Source organism: Sinocyclocheilus rhinocerous, unplaced genomic scaffold (genome assembly GCF_001515625.1).
Source record: "Sinocyclocheilus rhinocerous isolate Xijiao unplaced genomic scaffold, SAMN03320098_v1.1 scaffold2207, whole genome shotgun sequence".
Lineage (NCBI taxonomy): Eukaryota > Metazoa > Chordata > Actinopteri > Cypriniformes > Cyprinidae > Sinocyclocheilus > Sinocyclocheilus rhinocerous.
In genome coordinates this window covers 618,742-630,967 of record NW_015625575.1, presented here as the reverse complement: position 1 = coordinate 630,967, position 12,226 = coordinate 618,742, and the positions used below count along the sequence as shown (strand labels likewise).

General features: G+C 34.1%; 1 protein-coding gene across 1 annotated transcript in view; it reads left to right on the top strand.

Moving 5' to 3' along the window:
• The window catches only part of pi4kaa (phosphatidylinositol 4-kinase, catalytic, alpha a), a 52,909-nt gene extending 47,459 nt beyond the window's left edge, over window positions 1-5,450 (top strand). The window contains exons 46-55 of the mRNA XM_016567581.1: window positions 315-387; window positions 490-560; window positions 646-755; window positions 1,371-1,475; window positions 1,553-1,678; window positions 1,789-1,909; window positions 2,961-3,120; window positions 3,781-3,870; window positions 4,221-4,304; window positions 4,393-5,450. Of these exons, the coding sequence (XP_016423067.1) occupies window positions 315-387; window positions 490-560; window positions 646-755; window positions 1,371-1,475; window positions 1,553-1,678; window positions 1,789-1,909; window positions 2,961-3,120; window positions 3,781-3,870; window positions 4,221-4,304; window positions 4,393-4,444 (992 nt within the window). The 3' untranslated portion in view covers window positions 4,445-5,450. The remainder of the gene's footprint in view (window positions 1-314; window positions 388-489; window positions 561-645; window positions 756-1,370; window positions 1,476-1,552; window positions 1,679-1,788; window positions 1,910-2,960; window positions 3,121-3,780; window positions 3,871-4,220; window positions 4,305-4,392) is intronic.
• Window positions 5,451-12,226: the final 6,776 nt, after the last annotated feature.

Genomic DNA, 12,226 nt, shown 5'->3' with positions numbered 1-12,226 from the left:
TGAGAAAATCACCTTTAAAGTTGTCCAAATGAAGTTCTTAGCAGTGCATATTACCAATCAAAAATTAAGCTTTGATATATTTATGGTAGGAAATTTAAAAAATATATTCATGGAACAAGATCTACTTAATATCCTAATGATTTTTGGCATAAAAGAAAAATCTATAATTTTGACCCATACAATGTTTTTTTGGCTATTGCTACAAATATACCCCAGCGACTTAAGACTGCTTTTGTGGTCCAGGGTCACATATTACTTGGGTATTTATGTCTTTTTTTTTTTTATCTGTTTAATTTTTCTAACCCTGTAATCAGGATGCTATTTGCCAAGCAATCCAGAAGCGATCGTCCTCGATATCGACTACAAGTCAGGAACACCCATGCAGAGGTATCACCAAACATCACCGCTCACCAGAAACCTGTTCACATGCTATCCGTTTACATTTCACATGTGATTTATGAGCTCATTAACATTAGCCTGATTTTACAGCGCTGCCAAAGCACCTTATCTGGCGAAATTCAAAGTGAAGAGGTGTGGAGTTAGTGAGCTTGAAAAAGAGGGTGAGTCGCACGTGACCTTTCATACGCCCTCAATACGTGCAGTTTCTGTATGACTGTAAGCGACCCGTTGTCTGTGTGTCTGCAGGTCTGCGCTGCCCGTCAGACTCTCAGGAGGAAGGTGAGGAGAATTCAGAGACGGCTCAAAAGGTCTGCTGGCAGGCGGCCATCTTTAAAGTGGGCGATGATTGCAGACAGGTCAGTATCATGGAAAACATACTTATGAAATCTCTAAAGTCTGTATCATGCTTCACTGCAAAATTAAAGAAAGAAATAAGAAATTATCATTTTTAGTACCATTAAGATTTTGTACATTGACACTATTTCATGGATAAGTTTTCATGGGGGGGGAAATAAATAAATATATATATATGTAATGTTAAAATATAAAATATTATATTTATTTATTTATTGCATAATTTTTAATTATATATACATGTTATGAAACCTTTTACGTCTATTATATTTCACTCCAAAAATGTCAATTCAATTTCGGTTAAAATGTGGTTAATAATTAGATTAAATTTAAATATAATCATAATTACCATTTGTTTTACATCAGATATGTAAATTATATTATATTTTTTTCAGTGTAAAATAATACATCTGAAACCATTACAGTAATGTATATATAATATACAATAATGTAATAAAAAGTAATAATTTAAATAATAATCAATAAAATGTAATAATTTAGTTAAAAGCATCTTTTTTTTTTTGTATTTTGAATTTGGGTTGAAATTTGACCTTGATGTGTTTTGAGTTAATGTTCACCATTAAATGGATTTATTCATTTTGTTTCTCTGGTATCAGGACATGCTCGCCCTCCAGATCATCGGTCTCTTCAAGAACATCTTCCAGCTGGTGGGTTTGGACCTGTTTGTGTTCCCGTACCGGGTGGTGGCCACCGCTCCTGGAGTGAGTGTCGTTTCAGCTTCCTGTCAGACTTCTTGCTGAAGTTCTGCTTACCTGGATTTCCTGTTTGGTTCTTTCAGTGTGGCGTGATTGAATGTATTCCGGACTGTAAGTCGCGCGATCAGCTCGGCCGGCAGACTGACATTGGCATGTACGAATACTTCAGGAACCAGTACGGGGACGAGTCCACGCTGGCCTTCCAGAAGGTGACAGACACTTGCTTCAGATATTTTTGGTTGTTGCACAGAAAGCTGATGTGTCTGATCTTTTATTTCTTAAGCATCGTGTGTAATTTCTCTCTTTCTCTCTCTCTAAGGCTCGTTATAACTTCATCCGCAGTATGGCTGCATACAGTCTGCTGCTCTTCCTGTTACAAATCAAAGACCGACACAACGGCAACATCATGCTGGACAGCAAAGGCCATCTCATCCACATCGGTCAGTTGGGTTAAACCAAACTAGCTTAACTTAAAGATGCCAGATTCTTAGGTAGCATTTTATTTTTCCCCCAAAATCATGGTTTCTGGCGCCATGATTTCGATTATTTGTCTATTTTCCTCCCTTTTTTCATACCATTTTATTGGTATAGCTGTTTTTGCTACTGTAAATTTAAAATATGAAAATGTCCTCTTATGATTGTCAACCACAAGTGTTATGTTAAATATGAAATATAAATTAAAAGCTCAAAATATTAATAAAAACTATAATATAATATATATGATACTTTTATATTCTGTTTAGATTTTTATTAATATTTTTAATTGGCTTTCATTTTTCTATTTTCTATTTTTATTTTAACATTAGTTCATTTTTTGTCATTTATTATGTGCTTCTGCCTATTTTTTTTTTATTTTTTTTTTATATATTACTTTTTAGGTTTAATTCATTTCTATTTTAGTTTTAGTTCAGTTTTAACTTTTATTTCATTTTTTTTTTTTGCTTCACCTTAAACTTATTTCAGTTAGTTGCGAAGGCAACATTTCAAATTTTTATTTAGTGTTAGGTTTTTCAACTAATATAATTTTTTTTTTTTTTTCTATAATGTCCTCTAGTACATAATTCATTTTGCAATAAAAACTCAAATTAGACTCAAACTAATTTAATTTTTTAATTATTAAATAAATGTTACATGAACTTACATTTTAATGAATTACATTTCATTATAATTATATATATAAAATTTAAGTTTAATTTTTTTTTAAAAAGGTGAAATGATTGTGAAATTTATTTTGTGTTAATCTATTTTATTTTTGTCCACTACATATTAATGTTTCTAATGATCATCAAACAAGGAAAATTTCCATCGTATAACCCATTAATTATTCCATTCTTGCAATGAAAACTCAAGTTAAACTTAAAATAAATACATTTATTTAATTAATTATTAAATAACTATTAAATTAACTTAAATTTTAGATGTTTTGAATGAATGAAATGACTGGGTTAAATGACTATGGGTTTGTGTTTTACGTATTTTTGTGTCTTCTAGACTTCGGCTTCATGTTTGAGAGTTCACCGGGGGGTAATCTGGGCTGGGAGCCCGACATCAAGCTGACCGACGAGATGGTGATGATCATGGGCGGCAAGATGGAGGCCACTCCCTTTAAATGGTTCATGGAGATGTGTGTGCGCGGATACCTGGCTGTAAGGTGAGACGGCCACTCTTCAATATTTCAGCATCCTCAGAGATGATGGATTAGGTCAGACGTGTGGACACAGGAGGCTGTCTGGGAAAGATTTGGGAGGATTTTGGCTGCCCTCTGTGAGCGGATTCTGTCTCTTGCTGACTGTCCCAATATTTTAAGACTGCATAGGGTTTGTTCTTTACAGGGATATTATTGTTAAATAAAATTAAAACTGAAGCCATAAAACATTTTCATTACTTGAAATAACATAAACATTTAATGGAAATTAAATCAAATATGAAGAAAAGCTTTAAATTATTTTATATCAACTACTTGCCACATTTCTACTACAACATTTTTTGTTTTCATTTAGTTTAACCAAAATTGAATTTGAAAAAACTGTATTAAACGTATTAAAAACTAATAAAAAGACAAGAACAACTAAATAAAAATAATTATAAATTATAGTATAAGATTTAAAAATATAAATAATAATATTATATCATATAAAATATTTCATTTTAATTAAAAAAAAAAAATGAATAAAAACTATAATAGCATCACATTGATACTATAATAACAGTGGTTTTCTGTCACTAGCTGGTTAGAATTAGATTTTAAGTTTCATGCCTGTTTTTGCGCTTTATAAAACCCTTTTATGTGTGTTTTATGTATTTATTTCAGGCCATACATGGATGCTGTCGTATCACTGGTGACTTTGATGCTCGACACGGGGCTGCCGTGCTTCAGAGGACAGACGATCAAACTCCTGAAGTGCGTTAATGAATATTAAATCATAATTTAACGCTCTAATCTGTCGTTTCTTCCTCTGAAACATTGATCGCTGTACATCAGTGTTATTTTTGTATTATTTATATTTTTATTAATATTTTGAATTAACTTTTATTTTTACATTTTCAGTTTTCAATAAAAAAATTTATTTATTTATTTTTTACTAATTTTGTAATGTACTTTTGCCATTTTTATTTATTTATTTATTTTAATATTACTATTTAGGATTAATTTATTTTCTGGATTTTTTTATCTAATATTTATATTGTATTTATTTCAGTAATGAACAAAAATGTTTCTAATAGTTTTACGATAATAACCCTGTTCGGCAGGCAAAGGTTCAACCCCAACATGAGTGAGAAGGAAGCCGCGGCCTTCATGATTAAAGTCATCGAGCGCTGCTTCCTCAGTAGCAGGTAACAAACATCACCTTGTCACGTAATATTCAAAGAAAGAGTTTTATTGTGAACGTTAATGGTGAAACTCTGTGTTTCTCTGATACAGGAGCAAAACCTACGACATACTGCAGTTCTACCAGAACCAGATCCCATACTGAGACCGGAACGACGTCTCTTCACCGGCCTCCGGTTGAGATCAGTAGTCATTATCAGTCTATTACAATCCTTTATGACGAGCACTTTATAGATCAGAATAAACCGTCCGCTCCAGGCGTGTCACTTCCTGTCCGGCTGCCCCGTGACGGTTCGTGTGTGAATTTTGACATTCCATGCGCAGAAATACATCCTTTAACTCTACTTGAATCTCTGGGTTTAGTCGCGTTACCCAGGAAGCCATTTCTAAGACTATGGCACAGAGTGCACTGTAGATTACGTGCCGTCAGCAAATGACCTGTGTTATGCAATACATCAGTGTTTGTACGTTGTATCTCGTCTGAACGTCGTGTTCGGCACTGAATGGGTGAATCTCACGAAAGCTGTCAAGTATGAGAATTATAGTTTTGCAAGAAAATTGTTTATTTTTAGGATGATTCGATATTTTGTGCATAGCACATTTTTAAACATGATTTCTTGTTATTTGAAGCTTAAATGTCACTGAATATTTATACATCATGGTGGTATTTGTTGTACTGCCTTTATTTAGTTGATTTAAATAAAGAAAAATTACTGCATTTTGTTTACTATAATACAAAAAAAATGACTGTATAGCAAAGAAATAGTATCTGAATGCATTACAGTAAAACAGCTTGCTTGGCTGGAATAATGTTAATAATACAAATAAAAATAATGCAAAATGCAACATTGCTTAAAATAGGCGGCTTCTTTGTTGTACATAGCACATTTTTAAACAAAATCTCCCATTAATGTAATGCAAAATGTCACTAATTAACATTTATCCATCATGGTGGTATTTGTTGTACTGCCTGTAATTTTTGTTTATTTTAATGAAGAAAATTTCCAGCATTTTTACTTTAATTCAACAAAAATTGCTGTGTTACACAGAAAGTAATGTGAAAAAAATAGTACAATGTCAATGCATTACAGTACTGAGAATTGTGGGGGGAAAATGGTTGCTTGCAAATAATACAAATTAAAAAATAATGCAAAATATCTTAATGCTTCTCATAATGTTTACCTTTTTTTTTTTTTTTGCACTGTGACATTGTGCATAGCACATTTTTAAATGCAACTTCTCATTAATGTAATGCAAAAATTTCAATTTTATACATGGTGGTATATGTTGTACTGCCTTTTGGTGAAAAACTTGTGATCGTGTGCTGGGAACGTTTCTTAACCTCGTCATAAGCGGTCACCGATTACTTGTCCGCATTTGCACTTTTAACATTTCATTGCTGTCAGTGTAATCAATCAAATGTATTTGTGAACAGAAATGGACCTGAAAGCATCTATTAAAATGTAAACACTTGGACAAAACTGTGCTGCTTTAGTCTTTGAGCGGTCCGTCAGTAATCTGCGATGATTGCGCTCCATTATTCATCGTAGAACCCGATCCTGTGTGTGTTTTACCTAGAGGACGCTTTAGATGCTCTATTAATATTTAATTGCTTGATGTATCGCAGATCAGATCTGCTGAGCTAATGCTGGAGCGGGAGATCATCACATTTATGCAGCTTCCACATTAAACACTTGATAAAACATGAGCCTCGTTTAAACACTGTAAAATAAAGCAACACTGCACAGGAGTCTGTGTGTTAGTTTTACAAGTAAAGGATGTTCTGATGCATTATGCAAAGGAGATTAATAATATGATCAATTCTGCCAAGTGCTTCAAACGAGGCTTTAGAGTTCAAATGAGTTTTGTGATGGCCAGTTGCACATCAGTTGAACTGTATATTGATGCGCTTCTGTGTTCTAGAAGAGTATTTGTTCTTTATTCCGTATAATAATTTCCTAGAAAACAAATTATTAACTTATTTCATGGTTGGAACAGTTGATGTAATTAATGATTTAGTTAATGAACATTGGTAGTTTTATCATATTGTATTTATAATACACCGCAGTGATATTTTAGAATCATTGATATACATGATTATAGTTTTTTGTTAATTTTTCATTTTAATTTTAGTAAAAAATATTAGTAAAACGTGTATATAATTTTAAGGTTTAGTTTTAAGGTTTAGTTTTAGGCTACGTTTACACGACAACGATGTAGTCAAAAACTTAAAAGTTTTCCCCTTGCGTTTTTAAAAAGTTTCACTAATACACGACAGCGTTTTCAAAACGATTCGCGTTTACGCATCCGCGAAAACGCCAAAAACGCTGTATTACGTATGCCAGGCCAGTAGTTGGCGCTGTCACCTTGTTAGTAAACAGTACTTGTTGCTACACGTACTGCACATGTCTACATACCTAACACGGTACTACGCATGCGCATGACGTCACCGTTTTCAAAGATTCTGTCAATATGGGGTGCTGTGTGTACATTAATGAGGAAAAAAATTAACTTAAATGATTTTAGCAAATGGCTGCAATATAACAAAGAGTGAAAAATTTAAGGGGGTCTGAATACTTTCCGTACCCACTGTATATATAAATGTGTGCATATATATCTCAAAAATATAGTATATTTATTATTGATTTACATTTTGTGAATTAAATTCTCTGATTTTAGAGGTGTATAATATATATTTAAATACATTTACATTTAGACATTTAGCAGACGCTTTATGAATATGAATTGAATTCTTTCAAGTGTCATGTGTTGTTGCCCTGAGCACACTGATACGCTGGTTGTTTTGTAAGTTCTGAGATCTGAGCTCAGACTGGTTTGTAAGAGAGCTGTAGCACAAGAGCTCCTGACTGTCTCCAGGAATTCCAATTCCACATCCATACATTAGTCGGAATACCGGATCGCCATGGCAACGGCTCCCCGAGCGCTGTGGGTGGGTGAGGGGGAGGGGGAGGGTGGGATTGGGCTGCAATAAAAAGGTGTTGCCACTGATTTCTCAAACATGCCCATTTATTCTCCACAGGGCAATTTGAGAAAGCGCAGTTCAGCCCCTCCCTGAGCCGTGATCCGGCCGGAGGCGGTCTGTTGCATGCGTTTCATTGCAGGTTTAGCACAGAGACACAGAGGATTCACGAGCACCGCAGCACCTGCAGCTGCAGCTCTGCTTCAGATTGCTACTCTCGTTTTTAATGAGCTTACAGATTATGGGCTTTAATGTGTAGCTGGTCGTCATGACAACGTGCCAAGAGTACTGTACACTTACACATTGATCCTGAGGTGCCAAACACTTACTGACAATAACCATATCCTGAAATAGAGATGGGACGTCTCCTAGCCTCAGAATCACGTTGATCATGAAGAACCTGTGAATATCAGGCAATTTCAAGAACTGGAAAATTCATAGACATTAGTAACGTCATGGAAAGATAGAACTTTTATAGTTATGGTACACTGTTAAAATCTTAAAAATCTGAAATATTTAATTGCCTACAAATTCTTTGTAAGTGATCTCTTAAAAAAAATCTTATCAAGTAATCACAAAAAAATATAGAAATGAAAAAGCATAGAAATATGAATATGGGACTCTGGTGGAAAAATTATAATACCATAGTACTGTATGATTACTCTATTCATATACCATAGCATTTACATGGTACTTAAAAGTACTTAAATAAATATTATAAATATTCATATTTTATTATTAATTAAGGTTGTATTATTAATATTGTTGATAACATTTACTATTTTATGAATAATATTTAAAATATGATTTAATTAATATTAATTAAATCATATTTTCTAAGGCCTCTAAATGAGCAACAAAATCAAACCTTTACCGATAAACCTGTTTTTTTGTTTTTTTTAAATTGTTGTTTCATTCCAGGCTTTACAGGATTAATTAGTGCAATTACACTTTCTTACATATGAATTACATAAAAAACTAATTAAAATGACAAAAAAATTACTAAAACTTTCCAAATTACTAACACTTTTACAAATTACTATTTTAAGGCTTATTTTCAACTTTTATGTTTCAACGCCAACTTTAAACAAAACTGAGACACAAAATACGTTTTTTTAAATATATTTTTTCAATTCATGTGATTTTTTAAAATTAATATTAAAATTAAATGACTTAGAAAATACTGTCATTCAAAAAAAAAATATATAAAAATAAAATCTAATTCAAAATAATAGCAAAAAAATTACAATAGTATATCAAAGATACTGGTCGGACATCAACCCCTCTTATTTTTTAAATCCTCTCCTCCAATCTGGTTGGACACGCCCACTTTTCATGCTCCAATCAACTGCTGTCAACGTTCATAATTACAACATTTTTGAATTATCCAATAAATGCAATCTCAACTGCACATGATAAGGCAACTGCATTCAAGACAAAAGACATTTCTTCCTTAAGCGAAATATTAATATCCAGGTCATGGTGAGTAAAGGTGAGAGCTCATCCCAGTATTACCGTAGTATTATCAGACCTCACTGCATTGTCTTAAGCACGTAAAGGAGGGCGAGGGACGGCAAGTGTGATCTTCATCAGACCCACTGCTGTCTCCCACACACACACACACACACACACACACACACACACAACTAACACAACGTGTGACAGTGATGAATGTGCCGGAGCGCGGCTGGGGCCGCTTGGACCCTCTGTGAATCTGCATACATATGGTAGGGGGCCGACCCATGTGACACATTAATGTTAATCAAATGCACTTGACAGTTCCTGATTAAAAATGTTGTACCTAGAGGCCAGGCTTCATGGCGCAGGTACAGTCACTGCATTTGAAACACTGCAGGAGTTTCACATAAACATGCTGGAATCATGAGGAATATGATGATTCTGGTTCTGATTTAGAACCATTAATGGTTCTGTTAAAGACTCTTTTAGTCAATTTGAGGAAGATAAACAAAAATACATTATTGTTCAAAAGTCTGGGGTCGTATTTTTTTTAAATATTTTTGAAAGAAGTCTCTTCTGCTCACCAAGGCTGCATTTATTTAATGAAACACAGTAAAATATTGTGAAATATTACAATTTTAAAAAGCTGGTTTCTATTTCAATAAATTTTAAAATGTAATTTGTTTCTGTGATCAAAGCTGAATTTTCAGCATCATTACTCCAGTCTTCAGTGTCACATGATCCTTCAGAAATCATTCTAATATGCTGATTTGCTGCTCAAGAAACATTCCTGATTCTGTTAAAGACTCTTTTAGTCAATTTGAGGAAGATAAACAAAAATACATTATTGTTCAAAAGTCTGGGGTCGTATTTTTTTTAAATATTTTTGAAAGAAGTCTCTTCTGCTCACCAAGGCTGCATTTATTTAATGAAACACAGTAAAATATTGTGAAATATTACAATTTTAAAAAGCTGGTTTCTATTTCAATAAATTTTAAAATGTAATTTGTTTCTGTGATCAAAGCTGAATTTTCAGCATCATTACTCAGTCTTCAGTGTCACATGATCCTTCAGAAATCATTCTAATATGCTGATTTGCTGCTCAAGAAACATTCCTGATTATTGTCAATGTTGGAAACAGTTGTGCTGCTTCATATTTTTATGGAAACGGTAATATATTTTTATGGATTTTGTGATGAACAGAAAGTTCAAAAGAACAATATTTATTTGAAATATAAATCTTTTGTAATATTATAAATGAGTTTACTGTCACTTTTGATCAATTTAATGCATCCTTGCTGAATAAAAGTATTATCGTTCCAAAACTTTTGATTGAAGTGTATATTTGGAAAAACATTTCTTATTTTACATCCTGTACTTAATATTTTTTAAAGGAAAACAAGCTAATTTTACAATTCTTCAGTTTATATATATATATATATAATGATTTTTTTTAGCATGTTGCTATATGGTTGCTTTGGTGTTCTGAATGATTTTTTTTAGCATGTTGCTATATGGTTGCTTTGGTGTTCTGAATGATTTTTTTAGCATGTTGCTATATGGTTGCTTTGGTGTTCTGAATGATTTTTTTTAGCATGTTGCTATATGGTTGCTTTGGTGTTCTGAATGATTTTTTAGCATGTTGCTATATGGTTGCTTTGGTGTTCTGAATGATTTTTTTAGCATGTTGCTATGTGGTGGCTAAGGTGTTCTGAGTAGTTTTAACATGTGGCTATATGGTTTCTTACTGGCCCAAGTCTCAAGATAGGCCTTATTAGCTTGCGACCACATCGTAGGAGTTTGTTCAAATCACCAACCCAAACTACGACCAACAGCAACAGTCCTGCTCGCCTTAACCAGTTTTTGAATTCAAATTAGCATCGGACAGCAGATGCCGCGATCATGGGCATTAGACGCTGAAAGGCCTTTCATGCATTTAAGGGCTTCCTGCAAGATCTGCATGTGATTTTGCCTCCTCGCAGATGTGTCTATAGTTAATCTATACTTAGCAGACGGGCCGAGCGGGGGGAGGCGGCATCAACATACAACTCATTGTGCCTGAAACTGACCCCATTCAGGGTCATTTGGCATGTGACACCACTTGAGGCGGGGCTTAATGGCCCCGTAGAATCAGCCACACAAGGACCATAAAAATGCCAGCCCTCTTTTCCCCCGGGGTAGGGAGGTGCACGCTGGCCTCTTGACATACACTGGCAAGCCTGGAGGGGGAACAAAAGGAGGGCCGGTCTAAATGGCCCCGAGAATGCCGAGCGGAGGGCCAGGCAGAGGGGAAAGAAAAGTGCCGCTGAAGGAGCGAGCCACCCGCTCTGATTGGTGAAGCTCCAAGAGGGGCTCCCAGATGGCAGACGGACCCCTTGTGCCACGGCCCGTTAGAGCCCGGTTGGGGTGAGGGGCCCCGATTCCCTCTCTCGCCCTCTCGTCATTAATCATCGGTGACCCCCGGTCCCACAGCATTCGCCTCTGGATGGTGCGGAAACTCAAGTGCAGCTGCTTTAAATGTGAATAGAGCCTGGAACTACAACAGAAAATCATTTCAATTCATCCCTCAGTTCAGTGAATGATGCATATAAATTAATACATTGTGCAGTGCACTGAAGTTAACTTGCAATGGAAGGTTAATGGGGCACTTTGAGGGCACAAAAGCGGAGTACCACATATTTTTTTAAAGCACTTACATTGAATATTCCTGAAAATACGAATTTTAAATAATTAATAAATAAACCAGTTATCTGACACATGCATAATTCCTGTCTATAGATTTTTTCCCCTATGTAAAGTTATTTTCCTGCATCTTTTTTTTTTTTTGGACCAGACTTTGCATGGTCAAGAGTTTAAATATTCAGTTACAAATTTTCATAAACAAATTAAAAAAGTGATTTTCAATCACACACGTCTCATTTTTGCACCAATTTTAAGTGTATTAAAAAACAATGCATTACAGCAAACTTATAATGGACGTAAATGGGGCACTTTGAGGGAACAAAAAGATGAGGTACAGCATATTTTTGTTAAAGCACTTACATGGATTCTTCTTTAAAACAATTATATTATATATATTTATATATATATATATATAGTCCAAAACAACATACAACACTTCTGTTTTATGCAGTTGAACTTCTAGTTATTCGTCATCTGCCTAATTCCTGCTTGGATTTTCTGAATCATTGTATGGATAATGTTGAAGTTACAGAGTTTTCTGGCTTTGCATGATCAAGATAGTTGAAATATTGGATCATAACTGTACAAAAAAGGTCAAAAATTGATTCTAACACACAAGTCTAATTTCCTGCTCCAGTTTTAAAACCAAATCATCATTTAAGACTGCTGTCTCAGGCAGTTTTACTTATTAGCTATTCATCACTTGCATATTTACTATTAAATCATTTTACAATCATTTTCATGCATCACTGCATAGATCATGCTAATTTGAAACAAAACAGTTGAAATACTGGATTACAATTTTGC